The sequence below is a fragment of the Mizuhopecten yessoensis genome, unplaced genomic scaffold, assembly GCF_002113885.1.
Source record: "Mizuhopecten yessoensis strain PY_sf001 unplaced genomic scaffold, ASM211388v2 scaffold7721, whole genome shotgun sequence".
Taxonomy (NCBI): Eukaryota; Metazoa; Mollusca; class Bivalvia; order Pectinida; family Pectinidae; genus Mizuhopecten; species Mizuhopecten yessoensis.
The window spans coordinates 138,561-159,307 of NW_018407189.1; the positions used below are offsets into that span (position 1 = coordinate 138,561).

At 33.9% G+C, this 20,747-nt stretch overlaps 1 protein-coding gene across 3 annotated transcripts in view; it reads right to left on the reverse strand.

Moving 5' to 3' along the window:
- Nucleotides 1–20,747, reverse strand: part of LOC110454205 (E3 ubiquitin-protein ligase rnf213-alpha-like) — a 102,083-nt gene that overhangs the window by 71,354 nt on the left and 9,982 nt on the right. Inside the window, exons 6-27 of one of the 3 annotated variants that reach the window (XM_021503585.1) lie at nt 19,450–19,508; nt 18,782–18,845; nt 18,118–18,231; nt 17,671–17,827; nt 15,819–16,106; nt 14,519–15,111; nt 14,138–14,288; nt 13,405–13,619; nt 12,216–12,359; nt 10,994–11,176; nt 10,297–10,753; nt 9,983–10,058; nt 9,106–9,242; nt 8,567–8,647; nt 7,236–7,351; nt 6,323–6,470; nt 5,222–5,366; nt 4,671–4,893; nt 3,386–3,532; nt 3,126–3,219; nt 2,246–2,366; nt 14–182 (exon numbers count right to left, since the gene is read on the reverse strand). In XM_021503585.1, the coding sequence (XP_021359260.1) occupies nt 14–182; nt 2,246–2,366; nt 3,126–3,219; nt 3,386–3,532; nt 4,671–4,893; nt 5,222–5,366; nt 6,323–6,470; nt 7,236–7,351; nt 8,567–8,647; nt 9,106–9,242; nt 9,983–10,058; nt 10,297–10,753; nt 10,994–11,176; nt 12,216–12,359; nt 13,405–13,619; nt 14,138–14,288; nt 14,519–15,111; nt 15,819–16,106; nt 17,671–17,827; nt 18,118–18,231; nt 18,782–18,845; nt 19,450–19,508 (3,882 nt within the window). Of the gene's footprint in view, nt 1–13; nt 183–2,245; nt 2,367–3,125; nt 3,220–3,385; nt 3,533–4,670; nt 4,894–5,221; nt 5,367–6,322; nt 6,471–7,235; nt 7,352–8,566; nt 8,648–9,105; nt 9,243–9,982; nt 10,062–10,296; nt 10,754–10,993; nt 11,177–12,215; nt 12,360–13,404; nt 13,620–14,137; nt 14,289–14,518; nt 15,112–15,818; nt 16,107–17,670; nt 17,828–18,117; nt 18,232–18,781; nt 18,846–19,449; nt 19,509–20,747 lie in introns of those variants that run through there. The other 2 variants (XM_021503584.1, XM_021503586.1) reach the window with 2 other exon arrangements.

Genomic DNA, 20,747 nt, shown 5'->3' on the forward strand with positions numbered 1-20,747 from the left:
TCATGTAACTTACCTGTGACATTTGAATCATGAATCGTTTAACGAAGTTTGCAAATCCAGGTAAGTCAGGCTCAACCATAGGGTCACAAAAAATTGATTTTTTGTAATCTGTCAACTGGACGTGCAAAAACGACACAAACTGCTTCAACTCTGCCCAAGAGGGATCTCCAACGCCGCAATTCCTGTAAAACAGCCAAGAAGAAAAGGACGGTATATTGTGAATAAAGTGAAACAATGCCACATAATCAAAACCATGATCATGGGCATCAAACTTTCATGGCAATATCAATATTTCCTCTATCATAAAGCCTCGACGATGAAATAAAAAGGGTTGTTAATATTTCTCGGCTAAGCGATTTGTTGCCGAAGGTCGTGAGTTGGAAGCCAATAATCAATACATATTATCCATGATTAAACAGACCACAACAGTTATCAAGTGCCAAATCACCTTACTTGAAATGGAAAGGGGATAATATTCGGTAAGACAATATCTGCATATTTGAAAATGTGTTTGACTAGCTCGTGAATATATCAACAAAAGGCCAAGAGGGCCTTATCGCTCACCTGGATATCAAAGCAATCATGACAAAATATTCTCCAAATGAGATCCAAGGGAATATGGCAGACCCCAAGGCAAATCCTTGTAGCATATCTGTATAAAATTGTTAATGCCCAGCAATTTTATGTATGGTTATGGGGTGGGAATCTCAACTGCTTCCAAGCTGTGACTAGGTCCCTAGGGGTTCAATCAGACCACAGGGTCTATTATAATATCATGACTGCATTTGTCTCTTTTTATGCCCAGCATTTGTATATATAGTTTTAGGGAGGGGATCTCAAACGTTTCAAAGTTATAACCCAGGGACTATGTCTCCAAGGGTAGGGCCATACCATAGGCCTAGGGCCATTCTGGAAGCAAATGTGCATTCTTCTATTTATACTCAGCAATTGTACATAAAGTCATACGGTGGGGATCTCTACCATTTCCAAGTAATTATTTTTTTGGCCCACCCCTTAGCCCGGGGGTTTAGCCCCACCATTTGTACAATTATGAATCCCTGCCTCCCATGAATGCTTCTACAAGAGAAGTCGTTTGTGGCAATATAGCAAAATTGCCCCCTTTTGGCCCCGTTCCTCAGCCCCCTGGGGGGTCAACCCAACAATTTGTACTATTTTGAATCACCACCACCTAGGGATGCTTCCAGTCAAATATGGTTGATAGCCATCACAAAGTTCCAGAGAAGAGGTCGTTTAAAGCAATTTAGCCAAATAACCCTTTCTGGCCCCGCCCCTCAGCCCCCTGAGGGGTAAGCCACACCATTTGTACATTTTTGAATCTCTGCCTCCCATGAACGCTTTTGATCGAATATGATTGATATCCAGTGCATAGTTCTACAGAAGAAGTCGTTTGTAGCAATATAGCCAAATTGCCAACTTTTAGCCTTGCCCCTCAGTCCCCTGGGGATTAGCCCAACCATTTGTATAATTTTGAATCCCCACCACCTAGGGCTGCTTCCAGTCAAATACGGTTGATATCTATCACTTAGTTCCAGAGAAGAAGTCGCTTAAAGCAATATAGCCAAAATCCCTTTTTTTAGGCCTCGCCCCCAGCCCCCTCGCCCCCAGCCCCCAGCCCCCTAGGGGTCAGCCACACCATTTATATAATTTTGAATCTCTGCCTCCCATGAATGCTTTTGATCAGATATGATTGATATCCAGGGCATAGTTCTACAGAAGTCGTCGTTTGTAGCAATATAGTCAAATTGCCTCCTTTTGGCCCCGCCCCTCAGCACCCTGGGGGGACAGCCCCACCATTTATACAGTTTTGAATCTCCTCTACCTAGGANCACCATTTGTACAGTTTTGAATCCCCACCACCTAGGGATGCTTCCAAGCAAGCAAATTTCGTTAAATTCCAACCAATGGTTAAGAAGAAGAAGTCGTTTAAAGAAATTGTTTACGTACGGAAGACGGACGACGGACGGACGACGGACGACGGACGCCACGGTATGGCATAAGCTCACCTTGGTCCTTCGAACCCGGTGAGCTAATAATGTAAGAGTATTTTGTTATATGTATACCGTCTTATACAAAACGAATATTTAATGACTCTATCAGTTGTAATTTTCATCGAAATAAATTCCATCATTTATAAAGCAAATATTGTTCAAATGTAGACATTGACAAATGTATTTAGCATATGATTCAGCTGAAAACATAGTTTACTATTTATAAATCATCTCACCGAAGCAGCGTGCTAATACAGTGTTCCATACTTTTCTCCTCTCTAGGCCGGCGAAGGTGATCATATGGAACTTGGAAAGTGTTTGTGCGATATTCCTCTTCACAGAACCCGACTATCATTTCTGTACGGAAAAGATATATACAATGATTCATTCGATTACTTTAGTCTCTTATAGGTATTTAATCGTAAAAGAAGTTCATAAATCTAACCTTAAGAGGCCTTTTGGATTCCTTGAAATTATCTTAACTAGAGAAGACGCCGAAAGACCAAGATTGTCGTTTTGATTCGCATACAGCCTGATAATTACCCGATGCCATCGACAAATGATTTTCACCAATATCTGTTATTATTGCGATCTTGATCTTTGACAAAAAGCCGGTCAACGACAAAACCGTAGTTTCAGCTCAAACGCGATAACATGAAGGCAAAATATGAAAGAGATGAAGACGTCTTTTTTCTCAAGCGTAAGTGTCTTCTGCTCAAGAATGACACTCGTGATCATGATAGCGTCCATAGTCCTCATCTACTTACATTGTTCGCCTTTTTTGGAAAAGATCTGCTTATGTATGTTCATTTATGGAAAAGTGCCAAATACAAAACTGACTGAGGTTAATAACGATACTATTATATTTTAATTAATGTAAAAACCTCCTCCAAGAAGATATTGGAACTCCTAAATCAGCATAAGACACAAATGCCCAGAAAGCAGAATGTTAAAGAAATACGCCTGTATCGATAATATCTGAAAATGTTATGTGTGAGTATTTCATAAAGTTGTATTTCACAACCGTAAGTTCTTTGAGTGATCATATCGTGAACAAACGTATCAGGTATCGCCTTTATTAGAAACACTGATAAATAAATAATTACAATGACCTACCTTGTGGTTCCTTGTATGAATGACTGAGCCATTCACGTGGTGAAATGCATCGTTTTGTCGGTAAAATACACAACGTCTTGTGCACCACAGATGGCTAGAAGTAATCACCAATAATTCAATAAAGATGAACATGTTAAAAACACTGAGCAGATGTCATGTATAAATGCATGTTTGATATCCCACACTACGAATTAAGCGTTTAATTATATACAACTGAATCATAACTTATCTATCATGAAAACTTTATCTAAAATATTTACCTTCCCTTCTGTATGCATGATAGACGATTGCAAACATTCGACAACATATAAATCTTTGTCTGACTTCAGCCACACAATTCCGGATCTTGACGACAGACAGCCGACAATAAGCAGATGAAAGATCAGATAATCCACACCAGACTGCACCTACACCAAACACATATACCATTAGTGGTCATTTCGTTTGAAGTTCATCGTTCATTATGTAAGGCATGTACAATTACTTACTGATACAACGAAAGTTTAAAGGCCAACCAAAGTTACATACATTTGTAGATAAATAGTCTACATTAACATTCAAATTAGAACACATTGTACAAATTTCATGATGAATTAGGTAAGTTTTGCAAAACATAATTTGATTTGTGATGTGCCCGAGAAATGACGGTATAATACATTATCGTTATTCACTTTTGAAGATGTCTTTGGATTGTCCAGTCATTAACAAAATTACTGTAACGCAACAATGGATGAAAAAGGAAGTGCAATAAATTAAGAAAAAATGGATATGTAATAACAGATATATGAATACAAATACGTTTTCATTAATCATTATATCATTACCAAAATCTATTTATTATATGAATTATGTTTATGTAACGTGTGTAATATCACTCCGGAAACGACGTCAAACTCGAATAGGAACAATCAATGTGACGTGACGTCATTGTAAAGCGGACGCAATTGTCATCGTTTCAGTGGCGGTTAAGTGCAAAATATTCGTTTCAGATCAAAATTATACTGTTTACTTTGCATTATATGAAAAAAAGAATCTGTCATTCGTTTCCCTTCATATTAGAATAATGATACTCGTTTCGGATTTTTCATATTTGCGAGACTCTAATCATAAATCTAATATGAAGGGAAACTTATGACAGATCCACTACTATGTATCGCCTAAAATTCAAAACCAAAATAAGAGTGATATTTATAGTAACAAAAGTATGTTTGTTTACACATCTTGGGAATCTTGCTCTGGCGTAAGAACTAATTTTCAGGTCATGCTATACAATTTCCTTCATTTCACACTGTATCAATATAAGATGTATTACTCCGATAGTCGAATTCTATTTTTCAGCTGGAAATCATGCTGTTTTCCTTCGATCAAATCGACAAATTTGAAAAATAAAAGGTTCCAAACATTTAAGCATAATTTTACTTATGGCAAGTGACGTTAATTAATCTATCCGTGACATTTTGTCATCCATTGTTTTTATTTCATGCTTAAATGAAGACAATCAAATAAGGAATTGATGTGTAATGTTTGATCATATATTTTCCTTACCACTGGTGCAATATCTATATGAAGTAGGCGTTTATCGGAACTACCGATGTAATCATGTAACGTAGACATAACTTGTTCAACATCTACTGCTTGCTCGTTCATTGGAATGCCTATGGAGCACATGTCTGTATTTTGCGTCTTCCTTAATTCTCTCAGGATTTTGTTTTTGTAGAGGGTTTTACCTTGTCCGGCCCGTTTTGATATTACAACATCCACTGTTGAGCTGAAAATTGACGTTAAATTCGAATATAAAACCATTTGCTTATATGTATTGACTACGTTGTTTTAGCCAACACTTGTTTTAGTATAATCTGCATTTTTGGATGATTAGAAGGTATGAAGTGTATCAAAACAAAATACCGTATAATGCATGGATTTCAATCGTACAGGATTTTTTTACCCAAATAAACATGCTGAAAGATATCTTCTGGAATCTTTTTCATTTCACGAAATGATACCATTTACAGTACAAAATTAGATAGCGTCGTAACAATTTTAGGAGATTATTATCAAAGGTACGAGAGTAACTTATGTTCCAATGCAAAGTTTACCGTCCGTCATGGACGAGTTTCTTTGTCACATAATCCTTTATGTCTGAGGAAAGGACAGGAAACAATCTCCGGTACTTTTCCAAAGCAGCTGCCATCACCGATTTGTTTTCATTCTCTTTGCTACTCAGTACTACCAATTGAAATTCTGGTGGTAAAGATATAATGTAAATCAGATTCATACCATTAAGTCAGCACAATTGATAACGGCGTATTGAGCAGGTAAGAGAAATAACAAATCAACTGTGTTTACACACAAGACAATACGAGACGTGAAACAAAAACAGATGTCAAATAATGTTGAGGTAATGTGCTATTATACAAATCGGATTATAGCGATAGGGCTGTAACGTGTTAACTGGAAAAGCGAGATTACAATGTAAAATCTCCATCAACTCATTCAACAAAACCCTGTGTAAAATCGATACTATAAAAGAGTAAGCGTTTCTCGCATCAACTGTTGCATACGATATGATAGACTCTATCATATGAATGACCCTATGCCACTTACACACTTTTTTTCAGATACGGTAAGGGTGTTTTTAACTAGTTAGTTGTATCTAATCCCCAAAAAATAACCTTTGAAACATTTCAAAAGTAGACTGAAATAGCATCAGCTATAACTGTTACTAGCAATTTTGTATGGTTCGTTGTATTTTCTGTGTGTTTACAAATAGTTATCAAATCATATCACCGTAGACAAAAACGCTATTACGAACGTATTGTTTTCATTTACTTAGTAAAAACATGAACTAAGCTAGAGAAAGCGAGGAAGGCTATAGAAGCCTCTTCCTGTAAAAATCCTTGTAATGTTCAAATATATTTCAATGAATTTGATGTAAACATACACGATAAACTTCAACAATTCTGTAAACAAATGTGACTGCTAGAGTAATAACACATAGTGGGGATGGATTCCTTTTTAATAACAGAAGTTTGACAGCTCACGCTAACGTAAAAATATGCTCAAGAGATTTTTTTATCATAATATGGTAAGATAAAGAGCCATAAAACTTGGATACAAAAACGACGGTACAACATCAGAATACCCGTAGCGGTCGAAAGACTTATTGTAGAATTATTATTTAAACAAATCAAAAATACCATTCTTTTTTCCGGCTTGCAATTTTTTCAGAATAGTCTCAGCTTCACAGCTAACATCAATACTAAGTTGATCTGCATACATCATTGTGTAAATCTTCTTCTCCTTTGTTGGGTGCTTTTGCAGAGACCGTCTGAAGAAGGCTTCCACCTTAAATATAATACCATAGATATAATAATCTGGAAGAAAAAAAATACAATTGCAAAGTAGATACTTGACACACACATATTGCACTTGATAATTTTTCGTTGCACTTTTTCATATAAGGCGTATAATGCAAAATCAATGAGGCGTAACACACGCTACCAACGCAAACTGTACAAACAAAATCGGCAAAAGGGAACAAATCCTAAGATATATCTGTCATGATTCCCACATTTTGAGCACAAACAATTCACTTCAGGAAGTGCCAAGACTTTTATGAAGTTTAAAGGGGTCGTGATATTGCAATAGACATGCAAGTTAATATCTGCCGAGGGTAATATTTTGTTTCTATAAAAGACAGAATGGTCTCCTATCTTCCAAATCCACCATCATTACATTCTTCAACTCTTTGTATAACAGGTAGTTATACGGATATTTTTCCAAATGCGTTTGTTTTCACTGTCTATCTTTGGATACATATCATACTTACTGGTATTAGTTTGTTCTTTGTCTTACTAATGAAGATTATACATAAATGTACGTGTTCTACAAGAAGTCTATACAGACGTCGTTATATGATCATCGTGATACTTGTTCATAACTTAGACAGATTAGGATTATATAAAAATGTCATGTGATCATACTTCAAAAATGTTTATATCAAAGCGAAAAAGAAACAATGAAAAACTATTTAACAATCACAGTAACCGGAATAATGTTATTTAAATAAAATATAATAGTTTATCCGAATATCGCCCACGGTAGTAGTACCTCATCAAGAGTTGTTTCACTTGTACACATCAGAATTTCTTCTGGTCTTGGAAGTGGGTTGCGTGTAGTGTTTTTATCCAACAAGTAAACAGACAATGACGCATTGATTATATCCGCTAAAGAAACAAACAAAAGTATTTCCATTATATAAAAATATTGAACATATTTACGAAAATGTCAGGGAAAATAACAAGATTACCGAAGTGTTAACAAAACCGTACTTCGATTTGAAGTTTCTTTGTTTATGGTAGCATCCCTATTTACAAACCATGTCGGACATTTTAAACAAACATTTCTTTATTAATAACGATGCAGTCACTTTGTTAGACTTTCACCATCACAGTAACATTTCAACAGTTACACACTACCAGCACTGTAGTATTTTAACAGTTAAACTATATCATCATGGTTTCACGTTTTCACCACAGTTACACTATATTACCATACACAGTACAAAATGTCATGGTCACACTATAGAACCAAAGTTGTAGTCTATTGCCAGTTACATTAGTTACCAAACTAACACTATATCACATCAATTTTACTAATTCATCACTATTATATGTTATCACAATAGTTACACTATCTCTAAATAATTAAATTATGTTACCATTATAGTATATATCACCACAGTTAAAATTATGTCACCATAAAGAGCATTATATTTTAAAATTACTAGTTACGCAGTATCGCCACAATTTTTATTGTATATCAGCACCGTTACACGACATAACCATATTTACACTCTGGCAGCATAGTTACATTTTATAACAATAGTTACACTATATCAGCTTAGTTTCACGTTTTCATAATAGTTACATTATATCACCATAGTTACAATTTGTCCCTATGGTTACACTCATAGTCATAGTTACATATGACAAGCATAATTATCACAACATTTATTTTTTATATAAGTGTTCAGATTTTTATAAGTAACAGTTTATTGTAGATATACTTATCACAAAGGCCATTCACATTACTTGTGTAACTAAAAAGCAAATGTGTGTACATGTATACCGTAAACGTCCACATACATATACTAGCACTATAGTGAATATGTCCAAATTGTGTCCATGCTTTGTATCTCAATATTTCTAGTTTAAAAATAACCACTGCACTAGATTTACGGACATATATAAAGTGTATGTATTATTTTTCTTGAAGCATTAAAGGAAGAATGATAATGATAAGAATCCAAACAATGCTCTAAACAAGGACCAACACTCTTCATTTATAACTTAATAGTTAAACTAAACGGTTTTTTATTGATAAATATGTTTGCAGTTATCCTAGTGACAGTTATTCTCGTTATGTTGATGACACCATACCTTCAGGACAGACAATGAGATTTGGTTCACCTCTCCTCAGTGGTTCTGGTAATGACCTGTCTATACGGTATTCCTTGGGTACTGGAATCAAATGTTTACTTTTAGTTAGCAAGTTTGTCCATTTACATTAGCATATCTACAGATTAACCGTAGTATTGATTACAAAAGAAGGTGCTGTTCTGTTATTTGAGCCATAAATGTATGATCCACGCGTTGCAGTGCTAGCTATAACATTTTCCTATTTGATAATTTAATGTTGGGATAAAATAATGATTATTGATTATTTATTAAATAAGTTTATATTGTTACATTATCAAATTTGTATATGGATTAACTGATAATTTTACTTCTTCAAATGTATAGAAATTACGGCATTTATGTTCAATTCCTAACGGCATGAACGTTTAACCCATTATGTATATCCTAAAAAAAAACGAGTTATAATAATAACAATGAAATAGTAAGTTTGCTCAACTGAATTATATTAAGATTAATTATAGTAAAATGTTCGTGTCATTTTAAAAGAAAGAATTGTTTACCTTTCTGACCAAGAATGGTTAAAATTTCCCCAAGACGCCCTAAGCTCAGGAAATCAGATGACGTATCAGTCAACGTTGTCACAAAAACTTCCCATAAAGTATTGAAGATTTCAAGCATGTGTTCCACGTTAGAAGTGCTTTAAAAATGAAAAAATAATAAGCCGTTCTGAATATGCCAATTAACGTAAACACTTTTGAAGGTCACAGTTACATGCCTACTCGATACATGGAAGTTTTATGGTTGAACATCCTGCCACTACTTAATTTACGTGGAGATACATAAGTGTGATATATCCTTACAGTAATCAAGTTGCATTACCATGATTGCTATTTCGCTAAGTCGACATAAATGATAAATGTCGTTCATTTTGTGCGATAAAAGTCGACTTACATATGACGGAAAGCCGACATTCGGATACCCTTTCCATTAAAAAAACTGTAGCTAAGCTTTGGAAATTGTTTCTCCGCATCACCATAGCTTTCATAAATATTTTTTTCAACGAAAACCATAGCTTGTTGCACTTTTATAAAACATTATAGTGATGCAATTAGTAAAATGTGATAAACAGTGTTCTGTAATTAAGGGCATGTCTAAACCAGGATTCATTCCCTGTTTTACTGTCCCTCTCACCAACTGGACACTGAACTATGTAGTCAACGGAACTGCCCTGATGCTGCATTTATATTTAAAACGAATATATACCACAAAGACAGTGCAATGGGACCAGGATCCATAATTATCATTATTTCTCGACATAATTAAAATGGTTGCAGATACTTTACTCGATGAAGTGAAATTTCATTTTCTTTTAAAACATGTTGCAAACTTATTCTTTTACTAGATGGAATAAATTGTGAAAGTACTGATTTTAATTACCCGTTTACTTCCTCGGTCATCTCGTGTACCAGGTCGGTAAGAAGTGTGAATATAGGTTTACTACTTGTTTCAGGTCCTGCTGAAATAATAATGCATTGGTATTAATTCTACAGATCACTTTCCAAACACTTAAATACTGAGAGGCATTTTATTATTTTTCCATTATGTATACTAATTATGAAATATAATAGCGAAATTCATAACACAGAACAAAACAACTCCTTTTAGACGGTTTTCAAATTACGGATATAAATATCAATTCTGTGTACGAGTTTGTTCTTTTTTCTATTGTTGTTATGATGTAATACACCTACCTTGTCGTGGACGTTCCTTTGTAAAGACTTCTTCAAACGCCGTCGTCATTTGTTTCCGGGAACATCCCGGCAATACAAGAGATAACAATGGTAAAACATGCTGTCCTACCTGTTCGCTGGATGTGTCATTGACAATGTCTTGAAGCAGTATTAATTGCTTGGTTGTGAAATGATTTAAAAAGTAGAAGTCTTTTCGGGCTTTTTTTATTTCATCATTCCATGTCTCCAAACAATTTTCGAAAGCTCCTGCTATGTTTTTCACAATAACAGACATATCCAGTGTGTCATTTTCTTGTTTAACAACTGTTAAAGCAGCTTTACCGCAGAACGATAACTTACATACATCTCTGTCGCCTGTATGTCCGCATACAACTACATCCATCTGGCTAAAGAATAGGCATCCTAGTTCATTGAGACGTATGTATACCAAACCAAGCCGTCTTAAACTATCAAAAATCTGAAATTTGTTTCCAAAATGAAAATAAAAATTACATAATGATTAATTATGAATTATCAAGTTCTTGAAATATTTTGGAAATTTACGAAATTCATTTGGATCAAATAATAACTTCTACAAATCATATCGACAAATTGCGTTTATTTTCCATGGTATGTTTTCAAACGTTCCCATGTTAATCTTTCTTTGGTTATATCATATTAAAAAACACACAACATGATAACGAAATAATAACTTAACCATTGTGAATTTTTCTATTGTTTCTTCCTTTGACATGGAGTCTTTTGTTTTTGGATCTTTCAAGTCTTCGGAGCTGCCGGCTAACATAAGACGACTTTGGATGTCTTCCAAGTCCGCAAAACTGAAATTGATTTCACCATCTTTCTCATTTTGAACGCATATTCGTATGACGTTAGGTAGTACCTGTTTGAATAAAAGTAATATTCATTGTAGCAGCACAATATAAAACTTGTATTCTCTAATATTGAAAATTTCAAAATATGACTGCGGCAGAAAAAATAGAGATATTCATGCACAATCTACATTTAATAATGGTTTTTTTTGTTATTTTGTTGTTGTTTTTTTTCCTGTAGGAAAAAGCAACATAAATACAAGAGATATTCTGACACAAATGACATGAAGTACTTGTTGAAGAATAAAACATCATGTAGCAAAACGGTAACTGATTTTTAAAGTTATACATGTAAGAATGCATTAGACAGCTCCCTCCTTCTGCTGTATTTCTCTATATGGCTCTAAAATGTTGAGTTATATGCTTTTGGTAAAATGCATTTCCCCCAACAAATAACAGTATGATAAAAATGCACTTTACAGTGCACATCCCTCGTCAAGGAGGTGAAAGCCGTCAGTCAATGAATACAGCATTGTATCCCCTCTTCTAAGTGATGCTCACTGATATATACCAAAATTCATTTTAGGGCTATAGATATGCTACTAAAAGGTAATTATATGTAGTCTGTCGCATGTTCTTTAGGAACAAATAGATACGTGTCTTGTCAAAAAGATGCTCCTTGACTGAAAATCCTTACTACTTACATATATCAAAATATGCTTTCTTTGCAGCAGCGATTACAAATGATGTTTATAAAAAAAATTAGGAGGATAAATTTACTTCAAAGAACTGCAAGATTAGATATAATCACACTATTTGTTAAGTAATAAGTCATACATATTTACTAGCAATTATCCGGAAGGGCACTACTTGTATACGAGTTATTTCTCATGTGATTTGGCTTTTTACACACGATGTAATAAAACAGTTTCAATATTACCCATTTTTTCTATAACAATAGTATACTCATGATTACAAAATATGTATTAATAATATATTGTCATTCACTTTGCTGTTGCATAGTCTACACGTACTTATCTGTTTAATTCATATTCTTACAATAGACACTGTAGATTACCAGCAAGTTGTACTCATTCAATCAGATATTACCAAATCAGTTCCTCCGTGGAATCCCACGTAACAGGTTCCGAACTCGATAACTTGTCCGGCTTGCTTCAAAGACTTTTTGTCTGATGTTGCACGTTGTGTGGTGTGTATGAACTTCAGTTTATTGACAGAAGCCTTTGCGTCCTCCTATGTAACACACGAACGAGTATTTATATATACATGTATAGCATGAGGCGTTAATACGAGAAAGGGTGAAATAAAATAGTTCCTTGTCTTACATTCTTTTATTTTATTTTACCCTATATAGTTTTGAATAAAAACAAGGCATTGCAAGGCAATAAATAGTCCTCCACCGGTAATGATTTCTTTATTTATCAAGCTGTACACCTATCTCAGGATAATGGTCACAGTGACATATATCTTGCACTCTGAACTCTGCCAGCCAAGACAAACTTGCTAACCATATCTGAGTACTCAAGGTGAAATAGTACAAAAGATATGCTTCAAACAGATTTCTTCAAAGGTTGAGGTCAAAGATTAAACCTTAGGTCACACTGACGTACTTTTATGTCTCGCAAATCGCTCATCGATTTACTCCAGGTGAAATAGTATAGAAGATATATCCCAGACAACTCTTCGGGCGGATGAAGAAAATATCAAAATATTTCACCATACTCGTAAATTATTACTGTTTTTCATTAAGAAACCAAGAAAAATGTTTAAGAATTACATACACCCGCAACCCAATCAAAAATATGATCTTTCAGTGAAGATATTATATTTATTGGACTTGCATTTGACCTTAAATAACTGTACATTGATATGTCTTTTATTCTTTAATTTGATAGCAGATTATCTTCTTTCTGCATTTCGTATTGAACGCGGTATTATGTTTGACGTCAATCCTGTGACACATAAAAATTTCATATTCGTTGCCGGAGCTGTACTCTCACACTCTGCAGAATGACGTACATAAGCCCAGAACGTAAGGAATGTCATTTGTATAAATATTTATATATATGCATGTACATATGTATGTCTGTATATATACATGTATCTATATTGACACTAAGGTTTCAATTTAATTTTCTTGTTAAACTAACTTGAATACTGAATCTAAACCTTTACCGATTTGTGTGACACAGTTAGCAGTTCAAAACGTGTCTAACACAACCATCATGTTTAAGTACATCTGTGTAGTTTTTTCACACTAACTAAATCTAATTCTTACGAGTTTTTTATGTAGCTGTGGGTCGTTTTCAAACGCCATTTGTACATCTTTCAGTCGGATTAGGAAGTCCTCCACTGTAGAATGTGTTGGCATGAAGATGAGACGAGAGTAACCAAGTGCTGCAGAATGTAAACAGCGAACAACCGCAATGTCAAGGTCACTCTCTCCGATAGCCATTAGTGCAAGGTCAACAAACGTCTTGATATCATTCTGTTCTGTTAAACAATAAGGGTAAAATACCAAAATGGAAAAATGAAAAGTAGTTCGAATGGTGTAGAACTAGGCCAGTAACATACACAATGAAGAAAGCAGTCAAATCTTTACTGTTTAAATAAATTATGTTATGTTAGGTTTTGTCGTGTAATTTTGATTAAAATTGCGTTTGGTCAACTTTTGGAGAGATGAAAGGAATGGGTTCGGTGCTCGGCGTCTGTGGCAATTGCTGTCTGTCCTCTAAACTTAGTTTGGTATTATTGTATATAAAAAAATAATGTATTTCAATTACTTTTTACTTAGTGTAATTGTTTGATTAAAAGTTGAACACAGAAAAAGAGCTTTATATATTATTGCGTTAAAGTTGCCACTATTCTTTAAAACTCATGAAGGTTTAATTATCCGCTTAATCTTGGCTTGAAGCATATCAATACATCACTGTTAAAGACACAACAAGAGGATAACACAGAATTGCACAACACATATAAAAAGCTACTCAAACTTGAATATCCGGATATACCTTTCATAGTTGTCTTTATCCATTCAACAAGTCTTCGGCATTTGTTGAAACTTTTAAGACACTTGTACATTGTAGGAGGAAGAGACGCCAACAGTTTGCTCAGGTCGACTGTTTTCCTATCAACTAATCTTAGGACGATACCTTTCTTTTCCTAAACAAAGAAATAAGGTTAAGTAAAAAACAAAAACCATTATGTTATATATTAGATTGTTTTTTGTTCTATTAAATTAAGATTGTACGCCATATATAAAACGGAAACAACGTTTTACACCATTTACGTTTCGTACATGCAAATACTATTTTAGCGTATTAACGTCATTTTTGTTAGAATAAGAAAACATATATTTGTTTTTTTAAGAAGTCCACATTCTGTTTCATTACCATTTTCATCATGGCGGCTATTATGGAAAAATTTCCAGTAAATCCATATGTTTCTTTGATCTTCATGATGATTTCAGAAATTTTTACACTGTTCTGAATGTCAAACACGTCATTTATTGCTGTAAGCCTTTTTTCAGTGACTTCAGCAAGTCGTAAATGTTCTAGCTCTCTGTCTAAAATGGCAAATTCTTTTCGTAGTTGATTTGTCATGTCCTTTTTATTCTGAATTTGTATTCCTATTTTTCCAGTAACCTCCTCCAATGTGATGTCGCCAGTTTGAATACAATGTCCAAAATTACGCCATTCTTGGAATGTTGGTTTCCACACCCAGTGCATTAGGTCACTCCAAGTTCTTATGAACGTACGTCTTGCTTCAGTTGCCGAATGAAGGCGGTTGCTCATGTTTGACTTTTTGTCATTCCATATTTTTCTGAAGCTCAAACTTTCCATGCAGCTTGTAATCTTCCGTAGCTCTTTTGAACTTATTCCAAGAAGCTTGGACAAATCACTCTGTTTTTCTTTGAGTTGTCTGATTGTCTTAATAGTGATGTTGTCGCAGATCTTTAGATAGTCAAGTAGTTCTGTTTCTTCTTCTATCAAATAAGATTATTTAGAGGTTTTTTTTTATCTGGTTACAAGAAAGAAACGTTTGAATGAAATATAACTTTAATATTTGCATTTGGAAACCAATTTATTGAACTTTCACATACTTTTGCGCTTTGGCAATATCGCATGCTATAATTCATTCTTAGAAAATGCCTTTCAACCCTTTCAATATTTTTAACAAATTTTGTGAGAATTAACATATATTTTCTTAATAATGTAAACGACAAGTGCCTGTCAAAATTGTAGATTAAATGGTCAAATAATTGGAAATAACATATAGTTAAATATAAAATGAATCATTTTTTTACACAAAAAAAAATACATTTTCTATTTTATTTGTCTTTCTACAGGTGGATCATTAAGTAAAATTTCGTTGAAACGATCGTCAAATGAAATACTGTTGAGGTTCTGTTTATAACTATTTATAACTGGAAACTATTCATAAATATATAAACAAGATATTTGTTTATTTACCTCTATTATTAAAACAATCACGATCAACAAATTAAGTGCATGACATATAAAATGACACATTAGAAAATGCCCACCAAATGTTCAGTATGTCTGCGAGGTTTTGCAAGAATTATCGCGTCATGTTACACCCCGTTTGTGCGTGCGTGTATTCTACAAGTTTTGATCATCTAATTTCAGGAGTGCTTGTTGGCGATGATATTTGTTTTTATGAACTACATACCAATCTCTTCGTTGGTAGTTTCCAAGAAACTGGAAATACTTTCACATGTGATCTTAAATTTGTCAACCGCTTCGAAACAGGACTGCATTCTTCCTTCCATCGCAGAAAACTTGTATCCAAGAACTGGGGCAAACGTCTGAAATGACATTCTTTTACTTTTGATTACGTTTAAGTCTCTGACAAGAATTTGTTCACTGTCGAGACTTCCAATCAGTGACGTAATCGCTGCCCTGACTTCTACTAGAATTTCCATCGCTTCTTCTGTTACGCCAAACGTCTTGCGTTTAACTGAAAACGAAAATGTTAAAATGGTATATTGGATTGCACAAGAATACCATTACATCATAAGATATGACAAAATCGCATAAGGGTCCATGTTCTAGTGCTCAAATCATTGACAGATGATCGTTAGACATACATGTGCTTGCTACTTTTAAAACAATCACGTTTTGTTTTCATATTGAGACGATATGAGTTTTAAGGAATGAAACATATCTATAATTTAATTTTAGCGAAATTTGAAATATGTAAAACTGTCGCACTTAAGTTTATCTAAACAAAAATAATTATATACATGTAGAATAATAACAATGACACCAATAAAGAAAATGCAATTATCAATGCATATGAAAGTTAATTTTTTGACCAGCATTGGCATGTATCTGTTTTTTCTATCCATAAGTATTGCACCCGTTAGTATACATTGCACATTCATTTAGAATATAACGTCAATACAAACAAAGCAGATAGTTATAACACTATGCATATATTTGCATTCTGTATGCCTGGACCCATTGATAAAACTGACATTTATTTGTGCATAGCACAGATGACCGCATAACTGCATACTCATATGTACACTACAATGACGTAGCACAGATCGTACTTGGTTCACGTCCGCCGTGAAACAGCCATCGATGTAGTTTTGTTATGCTCATATAAATTCAGCATGATTGACTTAATTTTACAGCTAAAATAAGATGTGAAGAGTGAATGATAATAATATACGACTTGTATGAATTCTACAAATTAGATTTTAACAGGAAACCGCCAACAATGATACGGCCGGATTACTACAGTACATTTCCATGTAAAGCATTACATGTTATAAGCATCCTTTAAAATACAAAAACAATGCAAATTTAGTTGATGTAGGACAAGTAGATACTTGGTAATTGACCTAAACTTATCTTCTTAACAATAGTGCAAATGGGGCCTGACCTCAACAAAACTTCTTAACCTGGTCACTGAAGGTGAAATATAGGTCAGAACAAGCAGCCGAAGCATCGTATGTGATTAGCATTCTTAGATACATAAGCCATTTAAGTTAAGTTGATTAGGGATAATTAATAACTTGGAAACGGAATTTTACCATACTTCTTAACCTTAGTGCAAACAGAAGAACCGATCGACACAGACAGACATACGGACGGACGGATGGGAATTGCCAATCTATAAGCCCTGAAAATGGAACTATAAGTTGTTGTTTTTGTTGTCATGCTGTTGCTTGGAGCCCCATCAAATATTTTACATTTTCCTGCGTAAACACGCCGTTCCCTTTACTGCGTTGCTCTACATGTATAAATAAAAAAATGCATGTTTTTGTTTTATTTATGCTTGCATGGGAAAATGCAAACACTTAAAAATCTAAATATAAGGAATGATATTAGTTTTTTAAACATTCATGAGGTCATAACAACATTTGCTTATTTGACGTAATCCATGAATCGCATTAAAATAAGTTTCATTCCTTAAGTTAAAGCAAACATCATAGTGTATTTTAAGTCGTGAAGAAAATAACTGCGGTGTCTGGACACGGTGGCATAAAGGAAAATATAAGGTGTAACCTTACCTAGCATGTTTAATCCTGGAAGAAGAATACGCCAATCCAGAACTGTACAGTAGAGTGGTACATCTCTGGGAGAAAGACTTTTCATTTTGTTCTCCAACACTTTTGAATATATCCTCCAAAACGCAGGTCCTAGTTTCCAAAAGTCTTTTCCATCATTCTGTTAAAACATGTTATTGTTACACAGTTTAAATAAAAGAATGCAAGGCGATGCTGAATGTATTTCAGACACATGACATTATAACAAAACAGTAGAATTATATACTTTGCATAGTGTTTACAGTACAATTATTAAATCCTAATCAGAGGAATTTCTATAAATGAATGTATGAATAAAAGTAAACAATTTTGAAAAGTCAACAACAAATATTGTTACCATTCCACTTCGATTGATACCTATAGTAAAGCAGAATTTATTAGAATTCAGTTATGTCGGTCTGCTAAACATACGTGGTTGTAGGCTTCCTCTAATCTTTCTTCTAGTATCTCTGTGAGGATTCCGTCTAATTGGACTGAGTGTTTGTCAGCTTTGCAGTAATAAGTTAAGAGAGAATGCGCTGGTACCTGTAAAAAGTCAATTTGAATATTCATGAAGCAATTTCTGCTCTCAAGCCGATAATAAACAAAACTTACTGTTTAGTTAGTGACGTATTTTTTATACGTTATGGTGGCATATGTTAACTATTTTATTAATCGCTTATTTTCACTTAATTGCGCCGACCTATACAAAGAAAAATGTTGACTCATCACGAAATAAGACGACTTGGATAACAAAATGGAGGTATTAGGTGTTGAAACAGACCTAATTTCTTAATGCCATACGAGTGATAAATATTTTCAAAATGATTAGTAGACTTAAATTGTATATGCCACAAAACACGAAGTGGGTTTTCCCTTGTTTACAACTCGTCTTAAAGTACTATTTCTACAAGCCAGTTTTTATATCGGAAAATATGTTTCCCAATTTCATCATTGAATCATCAAGAGTTTTTATTTTCAGGCGGAAGTTTTACGGAGGCCTGGATTTGGTCACATGTCTTGCTATAAACACTTAACCTTTTGTATCCAGGAGTTATTTATTGGTAAAGATGTACTGTTATATAACAGCACTTACCTTTTCTACGCTTTGGCGAAAGTGATTGCATATGGAAGTTTCCCACGTTTTCACTAATGCCATTCTGTAAAGAAAACATGATTTGTACACGTCCTACGAGAACTGGTTCGGATATCTCGCTTGTTAATGTATTTCATATATATATATATATATATATATATATATATATAAGGCAGCTAATTTATTAGCTTAAATTATGCCATGAAAAACTCATAGAAACCTATTGATCTCAGTTTATGATAATACCCCCCAATTATTAAGTGAATAAACTTTTAAATTATGTTTGTATGATTTTATATTAAAAGGCAAGCATTTCATTTTTTTTATATATATATATATAATCGGATGAGAATCTTTTCCTATAATTTGATTGGTCAAGCCATATTAAGGAACAATCTTGACACGCATGCGCACTTTGTAGCGTCACTTCTAGCTGAAGCAGAAAAAAAGTTTGCGTTCAGCCTCCACGAGAGAACTTTATATATCTTATATTTAAGCAGTTCACGTGATCAATTTCATAGGTTATGTAAGTTAACTTGTGATCAAATGTATGTTATGTAATAATTTGTCATTAAATGTCACCTTCGGTGGCCATTTTCAACTTCAATTTGCTGTTGGGTTATCTTTGAGTTGAAGGAACATGAATATATATAATCAAAATATCTTACATGTTCCTATTTCCGCTTGATACACCAATCCTCTCAAAATCCATGCATCGGTCTGCGGTCTGTAAATGAACAGTATTTAATACTGGTAAAACATGTGATTGAATTATCATTTACAGCTTGACAGAAATTATTGTACGTAATTGATATATACATCGTGTTGATGGAATAGTTCCACTTTTGATGCAGTGAATATAATTATTAATAGGTAGTATTGAGTAAGAATAGCGTGAAAGGTTCAAAATCTAGTAAGTAATTGAGATATGGTGTATGGCAGAAAGAAAACAAGCAATTTTCATATTTGTAAGGTTTGAAGTTCAGATCTTTGCAAAACCAATGATCATTGTTGAAACTTAAGCATTAACATTAACACACAAGAAGAAAATCAGAACTGACAGTCCAACCGAAAAAAAGCATCAACAGGAACCAAAATGCCACCAAAACAAAAAGGAAAGACATAAAAACGGTGTTTCAATTGCTCCACCATCAATCTAAGAGACAGTGACCAGTTATCACCCGAAAGGTTCCTGACTTAATCAAGCTATGTTCTCGTCTACCGTTAAGTTATTACAGTCACCCAAATTATCTTGATACAATTCTTATTATAATTTGAATGCAACCACATCAACGTAAATACTATCAAAAGAATTATCTAAACGATAAGTTATTCTGAAGAAAATGTATGCGTAAGAAAATATAGTTTACCAATGTGTGTTTAGTAGAAAATATCATTCAAATGTGTTAGTTTGAAACCAAATGTCGTCTTCGTAATATTCGAGTGTCTTAGTAAACAACAGCATACACTACATTATAGACTTGAGGGATACAGATAATTTTTGATTCTCCAGGTCCAGATATGTTACCTTCATATGTTTGATTGAGGGCGCTAAGAAATTCGTAATATCACTAAATACTATGCATACATTCAAGGTATCATTGTACCTATACATAACATAGTCATTTTATGAAGCAATTTCCCAACGTAATTTACGTAATTTATGAAAAGCTATCGAGTGCTTTATCTACTCATTCAGAATCGTCTGTTCATCTGCTTACGATCGAAAACAAACGTGTGTTGACCGTTCAAGCACACGATTGGCTCTGCTATGAAAGAGGCTGTTTCAATGGACGCGAAAGTCAATATAAACGAGGATATATAGTTAATTTATCGAAATATTGTCAAATAGTAAACTAACAAAAATTATGAATGTATTGTATCTCCTTTTTGAAGTCTATATAGAAAATAAATGAAAGAGCGAACACTGCAGTAAAGGTGCATATTGATATATTGAATATACATG